At 43.8% G+C, this 22,783-nt stretch overlaps 1 protein-coding gene across 2 annotated transcripts in view; it reads left to right on the top strand.

The window, feature by feature from the left end:
- The window catches only part of kif17 (kinesin family member 17), a 90,548-nt gene that overhangs the window by 9,452 nt on the left and 58,313 nt on the right, over positions 1–22,783 (top strand). For both annotated transcript variants that reach the window (XM_048561144.2, XM_059638052.1), the window contains exon 3: positions 579–680. In XM_048561144.2, the coding sequence (XP_048417101.2) occupies positions 579–680 (102 nt within the window). The remainder of the gene's footprint in view (positions 1–578; positions 681–22,783) is intronic.

Here is a 22,783-nt window from a genome sequence, read left to right as displayed (position 1 = left end):
AATGAGGAGAGATTTCTTTAGCCAGAGAGTGGTAGGCCTGTGGAATTCATTGCCACGGAGCGCAGTGGAGGCAGGGACGTTAAATGTCTTTAAGGCAGAGATTGATAAATTCTTGATCTCACAAGGAATCAAGGGCTACGGGGACAGTGCTGGTAAGTGGAGTTGAAATGCCCATCAGTCATGATTAAACGGCAGAGTGGACTCAATGGGCCAAATGGCCTTACTTCCACTCCTATGTCTTATGGTCTTATGGTCTAACATTCTTAGCTATTCGTAAATGAAATAAGGTTTCCTCCCACAGTACAAAGAAGTGTGGGTTAGGTGGATTGGCATGGGAAATGTGGGGGGTAACAGGGATGGGATGGGGAGGTTGTGTGAGTCTGGGTGGGATGCTGATAGGAGAGTCAGTGTGGACCTGAGAGGCTGAGTGGCCTTTTTCCACACCGTAGGGATTCAATGGTTCTAGCTTGTATTCAACATCATTACTTTTAGATTTGATGTCATTCAGTACTTTGATTACTTTGCCACAAAATATAAGCATTTAAGCGGCTGCACTGCCGTTGTATCTTCACCCACAGTGTACAGAAAATACAAAGTTCCTGGTGAGGGCTTCATATTTGGAAATCTACAATGAAGAGATCCGAGACCTTCTGGGCAAAGACACTAAACAGAAGCTGGAGGTAAAGTCAAAATTTACATAAGCTTTGTCTCAAGATAAGTTGACTTAAATTATTAGAAATCTTTTGTGACAATTGTCTACATTAAACCTGTGGTTTCTTTTTTGAGTTGTAAGGATCTGACATGCTGGATCAAAAATCTGGAGCTCCTTTATTTGCAATGCTTCTGTGCTTTGAATATACCTACCCCAAATGTACAGCAGTAGTTCAAGGAGGCAGCCTACCTCCATTTTCTCAAGGATAATTAAGGATGAATAACAAATGCTGGCCTTCCCACTGGTTATAAATCCTATGTACAAATGAAAAATGGTCAGAAATCACATGATAACAAGGTGTAGAGCTGGATGAACACAGCAGGCCAATCAGCATGAGAGGAGCAGGAAGGCTGACATTTTGTGCCTCAACCCTTCTTCAGAAATGAAGAAGGACCTGAAGAAGTGTCTAGGCCCAAAAAGTCGGCTTTTCTGCTCCTCTGATGCTGCTTGGCCTGCTGTGTTCATCCAGCAGTACACCTTGTTATCTCAGATTCTCCAGCATCTGCAGTTCCTACTATCTCTGAAACAATTTACAGACAGTCAGTCAATATGGTGTTTTATTTGTTCCTATTTTGGAAATAAAACCAGTTTGACTGCAAACTAAAATACAAACATATTCTGAACAAGGTCTCACACCTAACATACATTGTCTGACCTAAAGTGTCACCTCTTCCTTACACTGATAAAACCTTTATTCTCTCAGGACTGTGACTTGAAAGAAATTTGGGGATTTACATTTACATATTAATCAATTAAAACCTGCTAACTGATTAAAGATTTAACAGCATCTTAGGTTTGTTTAGTACATCCTCATCTCTGGTGTGAATGTTTGATCCTTTACTTATAAATCCTGTGTCTGATACTGCTTCTCTCACTAACACCTGAAGAAGGACTGAGGCTCCAAAAGCTTGTGTTTTTAAATAAACCTGTTGGGCTATAACCTGGTGTTGTGTGATTTCTGACGTAGTCCAACACTGACACCTCCACATCATGGCTATCATCAACACAACCAACAGCCAGCTCAAAGTGGAAAGGATCTCCAAGAAGATCATGCATATCGACACAGACATCGAGTTTCTACAGAAATGCAAGAAAGCACAAAAAGTCCCTAAAGGACTACAGATCACAAACCCACTCAAGGCTAACTACAACACTGATTACACTGAGAGACTTTGCCATCGCACCTCACACAAACTGCTCCACAGCAAGTGCTGTGACCGTGAAATCGAAATAAAAGCCCATATTCTCAGCTTATGCTCAAGATACAGCAGCACAGTTACCAGACACTGCCAAACAGACCAGGCAACAGAACTACACGACCCATATGCACACCAAGAACAAAAAACTGGAGAAACTTGGCATCACGACCAGCAATAATCAAGTCTTCCCCGGTACCACAATTGAAGGTGGTACCACCACAGGAAAAGCAAACGTCAACTTATCTGACCACACCTTTCAACCAGACAAGATCGAAGTTTTCAGCCGACATCTCAAATTCTGCCCCAATACGAAGGTGGACTCCATTGGTCTCGCAGCACACACAGAGGAATTCAGCAGATGAATAAGACTCTGGGAAGTCTTCCAAGATGTTAGCAGCGAGCCCAGTGAGACAACCAATGAACCAGGTCAGTTGACAGAGAGATCCATGGGGGAGTGGGCAAAGAAGAGTCGAATTGAACTCCACCGGAGAGCTGTTACCTAGGGTTTGACGTATGCTCAAGCCATCAGAGAATGCATGAATGCTAGACTTATCAGCCATGCTCATATGGTAGTGCAAAATGTCACCCAGGCACAGCACAACGCTATCCGTGCTCTCAAGACCAATTGCAACATTGTCATCAAACCAGCAGACAAAGGAGCCAGTGTCATACAGAATAAAATGGACCACTTCAAGGAAGTGTATTGACAGCTGAACAACTGTTAGGGCGGCACAGTGGCTCAGTGGTTAGCATTGCAGCCTCACAGCGCCAGGGACCCGGGTTCGATTCCAACCTCGGGCGACTGTCTGGTGGAGTTTGCACATGCTCCCCGTGTCTGTGTGGGTTTCCTCCGGGTGCTCTGGTTTCCTCCCACAGTCCAAAGATGTGCAGGTTAGGTGGATCGGCCGTGCTAAATTGCCTGTAGTGTTCAGGGGTGTGTGGGTTATAGGGGGATGGGTATTGGTGGGATGCTTCAAGGGGCAGTGTGGACTTGTTTGGCCGAAGGGCCTGTTTCCACACTGTAGGTAATCTTAAAAAAAAACTAGGAACACTACAGACGACTACCTGTCGATCCGACCAAAGAACACACCCAAGACATTTTTGACCCAGTCCTTCACAGTACCCTATGCACTCTCATCCTACGTTCTTCCCGCCTAGGGGATTTCTACTGCCTTCCAAAGATACAGAAAAGCAACACACCTGGATGTCCCCTCATATCCGGCAATTGGACCCTGTGTGAGAACCTCTCTGGCTATATCAAGGGCATCTTAAAACCTGTTATACAAGAAACCCCAGTTTCTGTTGCGACACTGCAGATTTCTTACATAAACTGAGCACCCACAGACCAGACGAACCAGAAACATTCCTCGTCACGATGGACATTTCAGCACTCTCCACCAGCATCCCCCAACTGCAACAGCCTCAGTACACAATACAACCAACAGCCAATTTCCAGATATCATTCTACAACTCATCCACTTCAGCCTCGACCACAGTGTCTTCACTTTTGAGAACCAATTCTTCATCGAGACACACGGAACAGCCATGGGGACCAAATTTGCACCCCAATACCCCAATGTTTTCATGCACAAGTTCAAACAAGACTTCTTTGTTGCACAGAACCTCCAACCGAAGCTATACACTGGATACATTGACGACATTTTCTTCCTTTGGACTCATGGTGAGGAATCACCGATATAACTACAGAGCTATATCAACAAATTTCATAGAACATAGAACATTACAGCACAGTACAGGCCCTTCGGCCCTCGATGTTGTGCCGACCTGTCATACTGATCTGAAGCCCATCTAACCTACACTATTCCATGTACGTCCATATGCTTATCCAATGACGACTTAAATGTACCTGAAGTAGGTGAATCTACTACCATTGCAGGCAAAGCGTTCCATTCCCTTACTACTCTCTGAGTAAAGAAACCACCTCTGACATCTGTCCTATATCCTTCACCCCTCAATTTAAAGCTATGCCCCCTCGTGCTCGCCGTCACCATCTTAGGAAAAAGGCTCTCCCTATCCACCCTATCTAACCCTCTGATTATTTTATATGTCTCAATTAAGTCACCGCTCAACCTTCTCTTTAACAAAAACAGCCTCAAGCCCCTCAGCCTTTCCTCGTAAGACCTTCCCTCCATACCAGGCAACATCCTAGTAAATCTCCTCTGCACCCTTTCCAGAGCTTCCACATCCTTCTTATAATGTGACCAGAACTGTACGCAATACTCCAAGTGTGGCCACACCAGAGTTTTGTACAGCTGCAGCATAAGCTCTTGGTTCCAGAACTCGATCCCACTATTAATAAAAGCTAAAACACTGTATGCCTTCTTAACAGCACTGTCAACCTGGGTGGCAACTTTCAAGAATCTGTGTACATGGACACCGAGATCTCTCTGCTCATCTACACTACTAAGAATCTTACCATTAGCCCTGTACTTTGCCTTCCAGTTACTCCTACCAAAGTGCATCACCTCACACTTGTCTGCATTAAACTCCATTTGCCACCTCTCAGCCCAGCTCTGCAGCTTATCTATGTCTCTCTGCAACCTACAGCATCCTTCGTCACTATCCACAACTCCACCGACCTTAGTGCCGTCTGCAAATTCACTAACCCATCCTTCTATGCCCTGATCCAGGTCATTTATAAAAATGACAAACAGCAGTGGACCCAACACTGACCCCTGCGGTACACCACCAGTAACTGGTCTCCAGGATGAACATTTCCCATCAACTACCACCCTCTGTCTTCTTTCAGCAAGTCAATTTCCGATCCAAACTGCTATGTCTCCCACAATCCCATTCCTCTGGATTTTGTACAATATTTTCATCCCAAAATCAGACTTGTCATGGACTGCACTTTAGAATCAATCTCATTCTTGAACAAATGCATCTCCATCAGGAACAGGCGCATCAGTACATCATTCTACCGCAAGCCTATGCATATCCTCATGATGCTGCATTTCTCTAGCTTCCACTTGAAACATATTAAGTCAGACAAGCACTATGCAAACACAGAATCTGTTTTAATGAGGAGGAACAAGACAGTCACTTGAAGGTATTGAAGAATGCCCTCATTGGAACAGGATACAATGCTCAACTCATCGATCGCCAGTTCCAGCGTGCCACAGTGAAAAACCGTAATGACCTCCTTAGAAGACAGACACGGAATATGTCGTTCAATACTTCCCGGGAGCGGAAAACCTACGCCATGTTGTTCACAGCCTTTAGCACATTATAAGTAACATTATAAGATCTTCCCCACGTATCCACTTCTCACATTCAAACAGCCACCAAACCTTAAACAGACCATTGTTCACAGCAAACTACCCAGCCTTCAAGACAACATTGACCGCAACACTCTACAAACCTGTCCTGGTAACCTCTGCAAGACACGTCAGGACTTCGACTTGGATATACCATCACAAATGGGAACACACCCACCATGTGCATGACAGATACTCATGTGGCTTGGCCAGTATTGATTATCTCATACATTGCAGGCAAGGATGCTCCAAAGCATGATACATTGGCGAGACCATGCAGACGCTATGACAACGGATGAATGGACACAGCGCAACAATCGCCGGACAGGAATGTTCTCTCCTAGTGGGGGAATATTTCAGCGGTCAAGGACATGTGGCCTCGGATCTTTGGGTAAACGTCCTCCAAGACGGACTTTGGGATACACAACAATGCAGAGTCGCCAAGCAGAGGCTGATAGCCAAGTTCAGTATCCATGAGGACAGCCTAAACCCAGATCTTAGGTTCATGTCGCACTACAGATGATGCCACCACAATATACACTGTCACACACTCATTTATACACAAACAAACTCTCTCTCCCACGTAAACACACACACTCTCTCTCTCTCACACACACACACACTCTCTCTCTCGCTCTCTCTTTCCCCCTCTCCCACTTTACACTGATAAAACCTTTAGTTCTAGTTCTCTCAGGATCATGATTTGAAAAGAATGTGGGGATTTAAATATGCATATTAATCAATTAAAACCTTCTAAGTGATTAAAAATTTAACAGTATCTTAGGTTTGTTTAGTTTTAGTATAATTACCACACCCTTAACAACCGTCACATCTGAGGACCACCTGTGATTCATTGAGAATATATGAAAAGACACCTGGAGCATTACCAAGAACTCCTAAATATGAATTGCCAACCTGGCGAAGCTGGAACACAGAACCAGGTGTATGTTAAATGGAGAAATAGCATGCTAAAGAGCAATTCAAATAATGACAGTTCAGAAGTCCTGAAACATACAGTTCTGAATGATGGTAGACAATTAATCTAATAATGCAAAGAGAAAAATCCATGAGCATCTTTAACCTGAACGATGGGAAGCCCAGCATGTGACCACAAAAGAAAGGACTGAAGCATTTGCAGTCATCTTTATGTGTTGAATGATGATTCATTTCAGGCTTTTACCAATTTTGATTAGATTCCCTACAATGTGAAAACAGGCCCTTCAGCCTGCCCCTTGAAGCATCCCACCCAGACCCATCCCCCTATAACCCACACACCCCTGAACACTACAGGCAATTTAGCATGGCCAATCCACCTAGCCTGCACATCTTTGGACTGTGAGAGGAAACTGGAGCACCCGGAGGAAACCCACGCAGACACGTGGAGAATGTGCAAACTCCACACAGACAGTCGCCCGAGGCAGGAATTGAACCCGGGTCCCTGGCGCTGTGAGGCTGCAGTGCTAACCACTGAGCCACCATGCCGCCAATGTTTCAGTATCACAAAATCCAGTCTTCAGCTATCTTAATTCATTCCATGGGATAGACAGATACAGATGATGCTACTGGATGTAGCAAAGGTGACAAGTTTTGACAAGAGAGATAACAAAGTGTGAAGCTGGATGAACACAGCAGGCCAGGCAGCATCTCAGGAGCACAAAAGCTGACGGTTCAGGCCAAGAGAGGGGGACGGGGAGAGAGTTCTGAAATAAATAGGGAGAGAGGGGAGGCGCCCCCACCTGCCTAACCTGTTCTTCCTCTCACCTATCCCCTCCTCCCACCTCAAGCCGCACCTCCATTTCCCACCTACTAAGCTCATCGCGCCTCCTTGACCTGTCCGTCCTCCCCGGACTGACCTATCCCCTCCCCACCTATACGTTCCTCTCCACCTATCTTCTCCTCTGTCCATCTTCGGTCCGTCTCCCCCTCTCTCCCTATTTATTTCAGAACCCTCTCCCTGTCCCCCTCTCTGATGAAGGGTCTTGACCCAAAACGTCAGCTTTTGTGCTCATGAGATGCTGCTTGGCGTGCTATGTTCATCCAGCTTCACACTTTGTTATCTCGGATTCCCCAGCATCTGCAGTCCCCATTATCTCTGAAGCTCTGACAATATCCTGGCTACAGTGCCACAGACCTATGCTGCAGAACTAGTCACACCTGCAAGCTACAAAACTGACATCAGTTTGACAAAATGAAATATTGTTGAGTTATGTCTTGTTCACAAGAAGCAAGACAAGTCCAACCTACCCAATTACCAATTCGCTTCTTTCACTCATCATCAATGTCATGAAAGGTGTCATCTACAATGCAATCAAGTGGTACTTCCTTGCCAAGAATTTGTTTTCTGATGCTCAGTTTGATATTCACAAGGACCACTTTTCTAAAGAACTCATTACAGCATTAGTCCAACTATGAACGAGACAGCTGAATTCCAGAGAACAGATGAAACATCATAGGAGCATTTAGCTGATATCAAGTAACCCTGGTAAAAGTGAAATCAAAGGGATTTATCAGGGCTATGCTTCCCACTCACTGGATCATATTGAATGAAGAAAGACGATCACGGTTGTTGGAGGCCAGTTATTTCAACTGCTAATCTAATGACCAAAGTGGATTCAGGAAGAGCATCCCTCTAATTTCAGCTAAGAAATTAGGATATTTTCTGATTGTATAATCTTCGGTTTCATTCTCAACTCCTGCTGCCCCTTCACGCATGACTTGGAGAGCACTCAAGCTTGGGCTAATAAGAGACTATGGTAGTGGCAGCACACTATTTCCAGGCAATGACAATCTCCAACAAATATCTTACTGTCTCTTTTTGAAATTCAATGGCAATACCATCATCATTCCCTTACCATCAACATTCTGGGATTCACCATTGAGAAGCTCAACTGGGACAACCAAGTAAATACAATGTCAGAGGCTGGCTATTCTGCAGCTAGTGGCTCATCATCTGATTCTGCAGTGAATTTCCATGATCTACAAGATACAAGTCAGGAGTGTGATGGAATGTACTCCACTCGCCTGCATGATTAAAGTTCTAACTAGAAGCTGGGCACCATCTAGGACAATGCACTCTGCCTCATCCACTTGTTTAAACACCGCTCCCTCCATCACTGGCCCACATTGTCTGCAGTGTGTTGCAACTACAAGGTGCGCAGCAGCAACTTACGACAGGTTGAGGTTGTCACGGAGGTAAGGGCGGTTTGTGCTTTTTGGGTATCTATTCCTTTTAAAACCTTAGTTTAAGCGCTCCAGGAATAAATACCCAAAAAGCGTAATATAACTGGGACAGCACATCCATAATAGCACAAGCCAAACAAAGACAGGCCAGGGAATTCCTGAAGGCCTGACATTCCAACGGATTTCGTCAATAAACACATTGAACTGGACACAATACACAAACCACTGATAAACAGAATGGGAAGTGATGTCAATCACTCCAGCAAACTGAGGCATGTAGCTAACAAGCGGGACAGAACACCAATGCTTCACCGGAGGCGCACTGATGACGTTACCTAGCTGAATAACAAAACGTCTGCAATCAAACACACTGGCTCTATGAGCAAGTCTGCAACCTGATCCACAGCTTGAGCTATAAATCATCTCAGACTGTGTATATTTAAGCTGAGATACATTCTTGATAGTAGGGGAAAACTTTGCTATAGGTTCTTTGGCAGCAATTCTGACTCCTGCAACCTCTTCAAGAAGGAAAGAGCAGCAGGCACATAAAAATCCTACATGAACCATATCATCCTGATCTTGAAGTATACTATACTTCTTTCATCATCACTGGCTAAACAATTCTTGTAAGTTCTTCTCGGCACTATGGGAGGACCTACTCCATGCAGACAGCAATGTATTATGATGGCCTCAGCACCACCCTCCCAAAGTAAGTTATGGATAGCATTAAATGGTGGACTTGTCAGTGACATTCACATTATGAATTGGATGAGGGCATCACTGACAAGACCATCGATTCATGCCAGCCCCTAAATCTCCTTGAACTAAAGTGCCTTAAAGTGCCATTTTAGCAGGAGGTTAAGAGGCTGTGCAACTGGTGTCATGTGTAGGCCAGACCACAGTATTAGTAATTAGATGGGTCTTTATGACAATTAATGGTAGTTTCCTGGCCATTATTACTGAGGCAAGCTATCAATTCCAGATTTATTAATTGAATTTAAATTCCACCAGCCACCCTGGGATATGGGTCTCTGGGTTTCTAGTCCTGTGACATTATTACTACATTACCATCACCTCCAAATGAATAAACAAAACTCAAGCACACTTGGCAATTAGCCTTTGCCAGATACCCAATTTATAAATGTCATGATTTAAGTATCAGGTAGTTACACACCTGCAGTGATGACACAACCTGTGGAGGAGTTCTCCAGTGACTCTGAGAAGAGAACTTTCCTGATCTGAAATAACTTAGCACACTATTTTACAGCTGAGCACTTATAACCATAGGTCACACTAAGGTGAGCTTAAGAACGGCACTTAGAAAGAGTCAGGAGATGTCCAGTAACAGAAAGAATGATTTGTTGTAAATACTAATGTGCTGTTCTAAAAATGAATTACAGTAGATATTTATGTACCTAGTACAAATGAAGTCTGTTCAGAAGCATGCCTGGCCAATGTTTTAATTTACTGCTTGAGAAGATGTTTGTTGATTTTATTGAAACAGGACACAAAGTTCTTGAATTGCTGCCTTACTGAATTAGGGAAGCTCCTGGTTGTCTGTCTGTCTTTTTGAATCATCTTATGCTACCTGCCATTTAGTTTTCTTGCTGCTCTTCATGTACTTCAACTTGTGTGAAAAATAGGTGTGGTTTTGACAGTGAGGTAGAAATTTGGGTTCCCTGTCAGAGCTATTAACTTTTCATTCTGTGAGGTTTGCTGTACAATTTTGATGGGGTTGAAACTTCTGTCCAACCACATGTGTCTCTGCAACATTTGAAAAGTATTTCCAAAGAGCTTCTTACGGACTGATGATAATTCTGTTGTGAACTTACCACATTGCTCAAGATACAAAAACCCATCTTTTAAATCCTGTGGAGCCTAACATTTCTTTCTCTCTCCCTTTCAACCTCATGAGGATCTAAGAATTCCCATACAGGGTTGCTCTGCTACTTCAAGATTGTACCAATAGTGTGAGCAGGCACCTCTCTTGCCCCTTTATCAGTGTGTCACCGTGAAATTAGATTAGATTCCCTACAGTATGGAAACAGGCCCTTCAGCCCAACAAGTCCACACTGCCCCTTGAAGCATCCCATCCAGACCCATCCCCCTATAACTGATACACCCCTGAACACTATGGGCAATTTAGCATGGCCGATCCACCTAGCCTGCACATCTTTGGACTGTGGGAGGAAACCGGAGCACCCAGAGGAAATCCACACAGACATGGGGAGAATGTGCAAACTCTGCACAGACGATTGCCCGAGGCTAGAATCGAGCCCGGGTCCCTGGTGCTGTGAGGCTGCAGTGCTAACCACTGAACCACCGTGCTGCCCTAAATTGGTTGATATACATGAAACCCTTAAGTATGTCACAACATATTACTTTAGTATTCTTTGTATGTCTTTGGTGTACAAAATGGAAAATACTGTCCTTCAAAATGTTTAAATTCTTCGCTGTCAGTTCTGGAGGCCATGAACTGTCAATCTGAAATGTAAAAAACACATCGAGACGTTCAAGCTAGTGCCTGTGTCGCAGAGAACAAAGCAATAACGTGAATTCAACTTGCTTATTATTTATTAATCCTGGCTCTGTTTATTTCTGGGGTGTGATGTTAATGGAGCTTCTTTACTGTGCCTGCGTGTGCAGTTTCCACTTTAATTAGGCTCTGTGGTTGCCAATTCAGCACAGGAAAGCTTAGTTTCTGAGACATACCATGGGAATCCCAATAATTGTTTAAAATTGTGCAAGTAGAACTCAGATAATATTGTTATGAGATAAAGAGGAATTGCTGTAATTAACTTGCAAAATTCCAGGAAAGACTGCAAATGGCAGTTTACTTTCAAGTTATTTTCAGACTAGAAAAGGGTACTTGTTGTTTTTAGATACAAGTGAAAATTTACAGCAAAGAAACAGGCCATTTGGCCCATGATAATGCTTCTACTGCACATGAAGGATCTTGATGGACTTACTGGTGGTTCTTTAATAGATGGAAAGAATACCACAGGTGATTTGGTGATAAGGAGAAAACAGCAAGTGGGCGGGGGGGAAGGCATTGGTAGGACAGGTGTACAGACCTCCAAACAGTAGCCACTCTATGGGAATGGTTAGAAATCAGTAAACAACAGGAGAATATAAAAAGAAAAGAGCAATAATTGTGTGACTTTTTAACTTACATGTCAGTTGGGTTAATAACATATTACAACAAATTAAAAGAATGCATTAAGAATAATTTCCTAGAGCAATATGTCATGAACACAACCAGGGAGATAGCTAACTTGGATCTGGTAATGGATAATTGAGGCAGGATTAATAGATGACCTGCAATTAAAAGATCCCCTTGGAAATAGTGATCATAATGTAATAGCACTTAATACACAGTTTCAGTGAGATTTTTGGACCAGAAGTAACTTAAAGGGAATTACAATTAAATGAGGATACAGTTAGCTAAAGTGAACTGTACAGATGGATTGGTATGGAAGCAGTGGCAGACATTGCGGGAGGTAATCCATGACTCTCAGCAAAAATACATCCCTGTAAGGAAGAAAGATGTTAAAAGAAGGGTAAACTAACCAAGGAAGTTAAGGACAGTATTAAGTTGAAAGAAAAAGCATATAAGAAAGTCAGTAATAGCCCTGAAGACCTGAGAGAACTTCAGAATCCAGCAAAGCTAGACCAAAAAGGTAATAAAGACAGAGAATAAACTATGATGACAAACTAGTGAGGAACATAAAAACTGACAAAAGCTTCTTTAAATATATGAAGTGATAGAGAGAGGTCAAAGTAAACATAGGCCCTTAGAAAACGAAGCTAGGGAGACAATTTTTGGGGAAGAAGGAAATGGCAGAGGAGTTAAATTGTATTTTGCATTTTTTTAAAGTGGAAAATGCTTTGAATATCCCATTAATACTAAAGAATAAAGAGGAGAAATTAAGTAACGCTAAAGAAGCAGCATTACACAAACTAATGAGGATAAAAACAGAAGTCCTCTGGCCCTGATGGCTTGCATTGTAAGATCCTAAAAATGGTAGATACAGAGATAGTGGCTGAATTGGTTGTAATTTTCCAAAAATTGGTGGATTCCAGACAAGTATTAGCGGATCGGAAAACTGATAATGTGTCACCCTAATTCAGAAAGGAAAGGGGGCATAAAGTGGGTCACCATAGGCCAATTAGCCTAACTGTGATTGTTGGAAAAGTATTGGAATCAATTATTAAGGAAGTAATATAAAAATATTTAGAAAATCATCTAATCAAACAGTCAGCATAGCTTCATGAAAGGGAAATTGTGGCTGACTGACTTACTACAATTTTTTTGAGGAAGCTTCAAGCAGAGTGGATAGGGTAAAACTAGTAGATATATTGTTTTTTGAACTTCCAGAAGACGTTCAACAAAGCACCTCGCACGAGGTTACTTGAGAAGAGCCCACAATGTTGAGTTGGATAAAGAATTGGCTCCTGGGCAAAAAACAACAAGTGGGAATAAGGGATTCTTTTTCAGGTTGGCAATGCCTGACCAGTGGGGTTCCATGGGCATCAGTGCTGGGACCGCAACTGTTTACAATATATATTGAAGACTTGGACGAAAGAAGTGAATATACTGTAGCCTAATTTTCAGATGACACTAAATTGGGTGAGAGAAATGCAAACAGTTTTATGGAGAGATATTGATAGGATAAGCAAGTGAACAAAAAGTTGACAAATGGCGTATAATGTGGGAAAAGTGAAGTTGTTCACTTCGGAAGGGAGAACCAAAAAAATAGAATATTATTTATCTGGAGAAAGACTGCAGAAAGCTTGAGGATAGTTGTGCATGCAATACAAAAAGCTAGTGCACAAGTGCAGCAGGTAATCTGGAAGGCTAATGGAGTGTTGACCCTTATTTCATGGAAGGTTGGAGTATATGAGTAGGGAAGTCTTACTGCAACTGTACAAGGTGCTGGTGAGACCACATCTAAAGTACTGTGAACAGTCTTAGTCCCGTAATTTAAGAAAAGGTTTCATTTCATTGGAGGCAGCTCAGAGAAGATTCACTGGGATGGAGTGATTGTCTTATGTGCAAAGACTAGACAGATTGGGAGTCCAATCATTAGGATTTAGAAGAATGAGATTGTTTCAATGAGAACACTTCAGGATTCTTAAGGGGCTTGACAAGATAAATGCTGAGAAGATATTTGCCCCGATGTGAGAGTGTAGGATCAGAGGGTGTGGTCTTAGAATAAATGAGTGCCAATTTAAGACTGAGATAAGGAATTTCTTCTGAGAGTTATGAGTTTTGGAACTCTTTTTGCCTCAGAGCTGTGTGGGCAGAATCCTTGTGTGTATTTAAGCTGAGATAGATTCTTGATAGTAGGGGAATCAGGGGTCACGGGGAAAGGGTAGGAAAGTGAACGCAAGGAATGTCTGATCAGCCATGATCCAACTGAATGGAAGAGCAGGCTCAAGTGGCCAAAAGGCCTACTACTCCTGTTTCTATTCATTATGTTCTTACAGTTAATCATTCAGTGTGTGTCAGAGTGCTTCTGGATGTAAAAAGAGAAAAGAATAAAAAGAAAATTAAAAGGACCTTGATGGGGCTTCTTCCCTCTCTCCCTACCTCTCCATTACATTTGATAGTGTGCATTGCCCTTTATGGGCTTTACGTGCTAATTATTCAATTGGAAAAATGGTGGTGGTTAAAAGATGAAAAAAAAACCACAGATGATTTGATGATGGGAATAAAGAATGTTCAGCTGTGTAAGAGCACTTCCAGACATAAGAAGAGAGGAAAAGGACTCTTAATGGTTTAGCCAATGTTTGAAAACAAAAGATCTTGACTGAGACAGATGGAAGGGATCAAGAAGTCTAGGTTAGTTGCTGGATTAATCCTACTGGCTTTTGGTTCAGTTGTGAAGGTTTTGGAGCTTTCCTATATGTTGCTAAAGTATGATTTTGTTGGAAGAATAGTGACCTAGCTTTTTTGATTTTTTTTTGTCAGTTGATGTAGCTGATGGAAATTGCTTCCAGATATGAGTAAGCTGATATTGGACTTCCTCTGGAAATAAACTTGATTTGGGGGTGATGAAGAAAAACCAGGAGGAATATGATAGGGTCCAAGGAGGGGATGATGAAGAGGTGGGTGGAAAAGGGAATTCGGCAGGAGACTAATGGTCTTCTGGAAACAATGTTCTGACCTCCAGTTCAACAAGGACCAATACTCAAAATATCGTAGCTTCACAATAAAGATCGTGGATAAAGTCTGCAATGTTGCAGTAACATCTACAGCCTCAAAGCAGGGCAGAAACACTGTTGCCTATGGTGATCAAGACAACAATGGCATTGACCTTTGTGGGTTTGAGGCTCTGTTCAGGCTGCTGCTGCTGCTGCAGACATGAACCACATCTGAGAGTTTGTGTTGCATTACTGTGTAACTGAGTTCATTGCCAGACTTTGTGAGAAATGAACAGAGGCATGCAAGGATTTGCCAGGCTGCAGTATCCAGATGATGTAGGCTATTGTTTAAACTCTCTCTAGCTTCATGTTCCTGATTTGGGCTTGACAGCTTTTACTTGTAACCTCAAATGCGTGACCACAATTAGTGCATCATGCAAATAAATGCCAATTGTTGAGCACCCGTCATGGTTCTTTCATTCTGCATCAACCCTCTGTTTCACCTATATAGCAGCTCAAAAGCTGGCTCTGGGCAACAAATATTATCTCCTTAAGACATGGCTCAAAATTCCAGGTGGAAAACAATGCACTTGTGCGCAACAGGCCAACCAGTAAAAGGAAACATTATAAAGCCAGAATATTGGTGTCATGAAGCAAAGTTTCCCTGCCTTGCCTGCAGAGATGAACCCTGTATTACTCAGCTCATAGGGTGTCAGGATTTGTGGTAATATGCTACCAGCTGCACAATCTGTGCATTTTGAAGATACAGCCCTTTCTATCACCAATCAGGTGAGAAGCTCAGGAGCATTTGGGGTAAGAGAAAGGTAGCTCTTTCTTTCCAGGTTATCTGTGATTAGATTGTTTTAGTGATACCAATATGCTTAACCATCCTTCTGGTATACCAAAAATAAACTTCACTTCCTCTATCTCTGCCATCACATTGTTTTCCAATGAGATATTTGTCCAATGGATGCATTGTGAAAGATGGAAAACATTCAACCTTCCATTGAAGAGATTGTCTTCCAAGCCGATCTTCAATCTCAACAGCCTAGTATGGACCCAGTTTCTAACAGCTCTACCTTGACCTGACCAGACTAGCTGAGGGCAATACCAAAGACACTGGGGCATTAGGAACAGAAACAGTTGTTTTTCTGGGGCAATGCCTCAGCAAACATTTTGATCTTGATAGGGACTCTGTGATACCAGAAGTCACTTTTAAGAGTTTTTTGAGCCATGATGGCAACAGTCTAAGTTTCCACTGTGGTGTTCCACTGTGTTAAGAGGTCAATATTATCATTGTTGTTTGGCAATTTGGGTTCTAGGGTGGATAGAATAATGTATGACTTAATTTGTACTCTTATCTTTGTATATTGCAAAGGTTAAGAAGGGATGAACATAGTTTTAGTTTCATTTTTGAGTTTTGTGAGTTGTGTGCCAATATGACTAAAAATTTGTTTGTACTACTTTTAAAAATCTCTTGACATGAATAGTTCAGGACTTTAGAAGACAAGTAGTAGAAGATCAGTGCTTTTAAAGAGATGGGAGATAAAAAAGGAAAAGAAATCGGAATGTAGCCTCGGAACAAGGTGGTCTCTGGCACAGGGAAACACTGAGAAATATGTTTCCTTTTAGAGAGACAGCACCATCCAAAAAGTCAGATGAGTGTGCAGATTTCTTTTTGAGAGAAGCCAGCCATTTAGAAAGAAAAGGGTGTGAACAGCAGTACAGTTTAGTCATCTCCAAAACACAGATGCTGCCAGACCTGCTGAGTTTCTCCAGCAATTTCTGTTTTTGTTTCTGATTCCAAAATAGTCAAGACAAGAGAAAGAAAATTCTTAATACCAGTAAAAGAAACCAAGCAGAAGACAGTGGAAGAGGAGTTTTAAAACTCCATGTTAAGAAATAAGCAAGCAAATTAAGAAATAAGTTATCAGAGATAGTAGGAACTGCAGATGCTGGAGAATCCGAGATAACAAGGTGTAGAGCTGGATAAACACAGTAGGCCAGGCAGCATCAGATGAACCGGAAAGCTGATGTTTTGGGCCTAGACACTTCTTTAGAAATCTTTCTGAAGAAGGGTCTAGGCCCAAAATGTCAGCTTTCCAGCTCCTGTGATGCTGCTTGGCCTACTGAGCTTAGATAAGGTGTAGAGCTGGATAAACAATGTTAGCAATTTGTTTAAGCGTCTCAGGAAAAGACATTGACTAAAGAGCATCAAGTAAATGCAGAAGTTTGCTAAAAAGAAACTAATAACAGCCATGCCCATTGACAAAGGGACTTTAAAGTTGAAACAGGATAATCCTTCACCGAAGTTTGATTATTTGTAAGTTGTTGAGGGTTGAGTCTTTATTTCTTAAATATGTCGTAAGACTATTTCAAACAGTTCTTATAGAACACAGAACAACACAGCACAGTACAGGCCCTTTGGCCCACGATGTTGTGCTGAACTTTTACCCTAATCCTAAGGTCTACCTAACCTCCGCCCCTACCTTTATACTATCATCCATATGCCTATCTAATAACTGCTCAAATGCCCTTTAATGAGGCCAACTCCACTACCCTCTCTGGCAATGCATTCTACGCCCCGACTACTCTCTGAATAAAGAACCTACCTCTGACATCACCACCGCTCACTTTAAAACTATGTCCCTTGTAATAGCTACCTCCACCCTAGAGAAACGTCTGTGGCTGTCTACTACCTCTGATCATTTTATACACCTCTATCAAGTCACCCCTCTTCATTCTTCATCCTAAAGAAAAAAGCTCAAGCTCTCTCAGCATTTCCTCTTAAGACCTTCCCTCCATTCCAGGCAACTGCACCCCCCTCCACCAGGACCTTAAGGTACCAATCAGCATCCTGGTAAATCTCTTCCCCACCTTTTCCAACACTTCCACAGCTTTCCTATAATGAAGCAACCAGAACTGGACGTAATAGTCCACATGTGGCTGAACCAGGTTTTTGTATAGCTGGAGCATACCCTTCACAGCTCTTGAATTCAACCCCTCTATTAATGAAAGCTAACACACCATACGCCTTCTTAACAATTCTATCCACCTGGGTGGCTGCTTTCAGGGAACTGTGGACATGAACCCCAAGATCCCTCTGCTCCTCCGCACTGCCAAGAATCTTTCTGGCAACCCTGTATTCTGCTTTCAATTTTGTCCTTCCAAAATGAATCACCTCACACTTTTCAGATTTAAACTCCATCTGCCACTTCTGAGCCCAGCTCTGCATCTTATCATTGTCCCTTTGCAACCTAGAACAGCCTTCTGCACTGTCCACAATGCAATGCATCTACGTATCGTCAAATCGTTATATAGTGTAAATTTTTTTTTCTGCTTCTTTTGTGCAATTTAAAGTTTGATTTTCTTTTGTTAAATGTGCTTTGGCAGCCTCTTGTGAATATGCATAGAATAAATCTTATGAACTTTTAGTTATGTAATCTTAACAGAAATGGGTTGGATCATTTTTGGTGAGTTTCACTTAAGGTTTCTCTCCACAAAGCTTAGTACATCTTCTGAAGCTGTTGTCCTAAACTCATCTCATTACCACTCTCCTATAGTGCCCCACTCATCATATTCTCCCACTAGCTACAGGCAGAAGTGCTCACCACTGCCAGATCCTCTTGGGATCCCTGGCACCAGTGCCATCTTCAAAATCAAGTGCTGATAGTCTGCAGCTGCCTTCACAGTTCTTGTCATTTGCCTGAGATATGTCAGGCAGAAGGAAATTGGCAGCTCACTTTGATGGGCACCTTGAGGCCCTGGTGGAGGGGGGTGCAGTTGCATGCAGTCATTGTCTATGAAGCATGCCCTGAGATGTTGGTAACTATTGCTCAACATGGAGGAATAAGCAGGCTGTGATGGAAGCAGCCCATGTGATGAGAAGGCCTGAGGTGTGGGTTTGGGTAAAGGACATGGAAAAAAGTGCTTAGGCCATAAAATTATTGAACTCAATATTGAGCCCTGAAGGATCCCCAAGTGGAAAATGAGATGTTGTTCTTCCAACTTGCGCTGAGCCTTGCTGGAACACTGCAGGCAAGCCCAAGACAGCAATGTTGGCTAGGGAACTCGGTGGTGTGGAAGCTTAGGGTCATTTTTGTGAACCAAATGTGTATTTGAATTGTTCAATGTGAGGCTTTTAAAAATGCTAAGTATGCGAGTGTGGAGTAAAGCATAGGAATTGACGGGTTGAATAATAATTGATGGATTGTTGATCAGCAGATGACAGAAATGCAGTGGATGAGACTACTGGTGCAGTGGGTAGGATATGACATTTGAATGTTGAACCCGTTTATGTCAGATTATTAGAGGGTGGCCATGGGTACCCGCATGGGCCCAAGCTATGCCTGCCTCTTTGTAGGTTACATGGAACAATCCCACTTCTGCACCTACACAGGCCCCAAATCCCACCTCTTCCTCTGTTACATTGATGACTTTATCGGCGCTGCCTCTTCCTCCCCAGAGGAGCTCGAACAGTTCATCCACTTCACCAACACCTTCCACCCCAACCTCAAGTTCACCTGGGCCATCTCCAACACATCCCTCACCTTCCTGGACCTCTCAGTCTCCATCTCAGGTAACCAGCTAGAAACTGATGTCCATTTCAAGCCCACAGACTCCTACAGCTAGAATACACCTCCTCCCACCCACCCTCCTGCAAAAATTCCATCCCCTATTCCCAATTCCTCCGCCTCCGCCTCCGCCGCATCTGCTCCCAGGATGATGCATTCTACTCCTGCACATCCCAGATGTCCACGTTCTTCAAGGACCGCAACTTTCCCCCCGCAGTGGTCGAGAACGCCCTTGACCGCATTTCCCGCAACACGTCCCTCACACCCGGCCCCCGCCACAACCTCCCCCAGAGGATCCCCCTCGTATTCGCATACCACCCCACCAACTTCCGGATACAATGTATCATCCTCCAACACTTCTGCCATCTACAATCCGACCCCACCACCCAAGCTATTTTTCCATCCCCACCCTTGTCTGCCTTCCAGAGAGACCACTCTCTCCGCGACTCCCTTGTCTGCTCCACACTGCCCTCCAACCCCACCACACCCGGCACCTTCCCCTGCAACCGCAGGAAGTGCTACACTTGCCCCCACACCACCTCCCTCACCCCCATCCCAGGCTCCAAGATGACCTTCCATTATCAAGCAGATGTTCACCTGCACATCTGCCAATGTGGTATATTATATCCATTGCACCTGGTGTGGTTTCCTCCGCATTGGGGAAACCAAGCGGAGGCTTGGGGACTGCTTTGCAGAACACCTCCGCTTGGTTCGCAACAAACAACTGCACCTCCCAGTCGCAAACCATTTTAACTCCCCTCCCATTCCTCGGACGACATGTCCATCATGGGCCTCCTGCAGTGCCACAATGATGCCACCCGAAGGTTGCAGGAACAGCAACTCATATTCCGCTTAGGAATCCTGCAGCCCAATGGTATCAATGTGGACTTCACAAGCTTCAAAATCTCCCCTCCCCCCACTGCATCCCAAAACCAGCCCAGCTCGTCCCCTCCCCCCACTGCATCCCAAACCCAGCCCAGCCTGTCTCCGCTTTCCTAACCTGTTCTTCCTCTCACCCATCCCTTCCTCCCACCTCAAGCCGCACCTCCATTTCCTACCTACCACCTCATCCCGCCTCCTTGATCTGTCCATCTTCCCTGGACTGACCTATCCCCTCCCTACCTCCTCGGACCCCCTCTCTCCCTATTTATTCCAGAACCCTATCCCCATCCCCGTCTCTGATGAAGGGTCTAGGCCCGAAGCATCAGCTTTTCTGCTCCTGGGATGCTGCTTGGCCTGCTGTGTTCATCCAGCTTCACACTTTGTTATCTTATGTCAGATTGTTAAACTTCTTTCTTTTGTTCTTGGAACAACACTGCTGGCACCGACCTCCACTGTGACTTCTTCCCACTAGTGTGAAGGGCCTTCTGTCGACACCTGCAGATACACAATAGCAGCATTTCTCCACATTTTGCTACCTCCAGTGCTTGATGTCAGCCATAAAAACTCTCACCAATATAGGCAGAGTGCCCTATGCGTGCTTCTAATTCATATGTTTGTATATGTATATTCTAATTTTAATAAACTTGTAGCATTTTTGTCAGCAAATTTTTGGACCCTAACTGTGTATGTTTTAAATGAACTATCTTGGACCTATCAACCTTGGTCAGGAAAGAATGATAAACCTGGGTTTCACTTTCCACTTTACCAGTCTCCATATCTAAAGTTAGAGACAAAAAACTGCAAATGCTGGAATCCAAGGTAGACAAACAGGAGGCTGGAAAAACACAGCAAGCCAAGCAGACTCTGGAGGAGAAGTCAACATTTTGGGTATTGCTCTTCTTCAGGACTGTATATAGGGTTAGGGGCAGCTGCAGATAAAGAAGCTCGGGTGGAAACGTAGCAGATGGTGGTGATAGGTGCACATTGGTAGTAGTTACAACTAGTGGAAAGGGAGCCTGGGTATGGGTGGGAAGATTATTTGAAATTAGAGAACTCAATGTTAAGTCCTCTGCTGTGTAGGGTGTCCGCACCGAAGATAAGGTGTTGTTTGTCAAATTTGTGATCTGATTTACTGTGACACTGGAGGAGGTCGAGGATGGACATGTTGGAAGGGAGTGGGGTGTCCGTTTCTATTTCTGACAGTTTATGGACTAGCATTTACTATAAACCCACAGACTTCCATAGCTACCTGGACTACGCCTCCTCCCGCCCTGTATCCTGAAAGAATATCCATCCCGTTTTCCAAATTCCTTTGTCTCTATCACATGTGTTCTGATGAGGATCCATTCCACTCCCAAGCATCCCGGATGTCCTCCTGTTTCAAACAACATTATTCCCCAAACACACCATCATCCAGACAGCCCTGCACAGTGCCTCCTCCATTCTCTGCTTCTCAGCTCTAAATGGCACCCCTATCCAAACACAAAGATAGTGTTCCCTTTGTCCTCACTTACCACCCCACCAGCCTCTGCATCCAACGTATCAACCTGAAACATTTCTGCCAACTCCAGTTAGACCCCGCCACACAGAACATCGTCAACTCCTACCTCTCTCTGGCTTCTGCAAGAACCACTCCCTTCGCCACTCCTCAGTTTGTACCACATCCCCACCAACCTCTCCAACCCCCCCCCCAAGTACTTCTCCTGTAACCGTAAAAGATGCAGCACTTGCCTGCACACCACTTCCCTCATCTCCTTCCAGAGCCCTAAACAGTCCTTCCAGATGTGACAGAGTTTCACCTGCATCTCCTCCAACCTAGTCTAGTCCATCCAATACTCCTACTGTGGTCTTTTGTGTACAACAGTGTGATCAAACGTAGACCAGGTGACTGTTTCACCCAGCATCTTTGTCTGGACTGAAACAGCCAGCCTCACCACCTGGTCCCTGCCCATTTCAACTCTACGCACCTCCCCCAACCCACTTCCCCTCCAGTCCCCCCTCAACATGTACATCCTCAGCCTCCTCCAGTGTCATAGTGAATCAGATTGTAAACTTCAGGAACAATACCTTATCTTCTGCCTGGGTACCCTACAGCCCGAAGGACTTAATGTTAAGTTCTCTAATTTTAAACAACCTTCCCACTCATTCCCTGGCTCCATTTACCAGCCCAACCTCTTCTTTTCCATTCCACCTACCACCTCCTCCCAGCCATTCCAGCCACCAACTGGATTCAATTCTCCCCTCGACCATTACTTACTACTGGTGTGCACCTATCACCACCATCTGCTACCCTTCTCCTCTCATCTTTTATCTGCAACTCCCCCCACCCCCATAACCAGTCTTGAAGAATGGTAATATCCGAAATGTTGGCTTCTTATCCTCCAGATGCTGTCTGGGTTGTCCAGCCTCCTGTTTGTCTACTCTCTATCAAGGGACCACTCAAAGCCATTTCTGTCTGTATCTGCAAGATACCACCAGCAAAACTCAACTTCCCCTCCCCTCTACTGTCACATTCTGCAGGGATCATTCCTTCCACGACACGCTGATCCATTTCTCCATCATTTCTAACACTGTACATTCACACCTCCCTCTTTATTGCTCAAGGCCTCAAACACACCTTCCAGGCGAAGCAGTGTTATACTTCTTTCAATGTCGTCTACTGCATTTGCTGCTCACAATGCAGATTTCTTACATTAGGGAGAGCAAACACAGAATGAATGACCACTTTATGGAACAGCATTGCTCTTGCAGGAATGACCCTGAACTTCCATTTGCTTGCCAAAACAATACAATACTGTGCTTCTGTGCAAA

The sequence above is a fragment of the Stegostoma tigrinum genome, chromosome 28 (genome assembly GCF_030684315.1).
Source record: "Stegostoma tigrinum isolate sSteTig4 chromosome 28, sSteTig4.hap1, whole genome shotgun sequence".
Taxonomy (NCBI): domain Eukaryota; kingdom Metazoa; phylum Chordata; class Chondrichthyes; order Orectolobiformes; family Stegostomatidae; genus Stegostoma; species Stegostoma tigrinum.
This window is presented reverse-complemented; position numbering and strand designations above follow the sequence as displayed.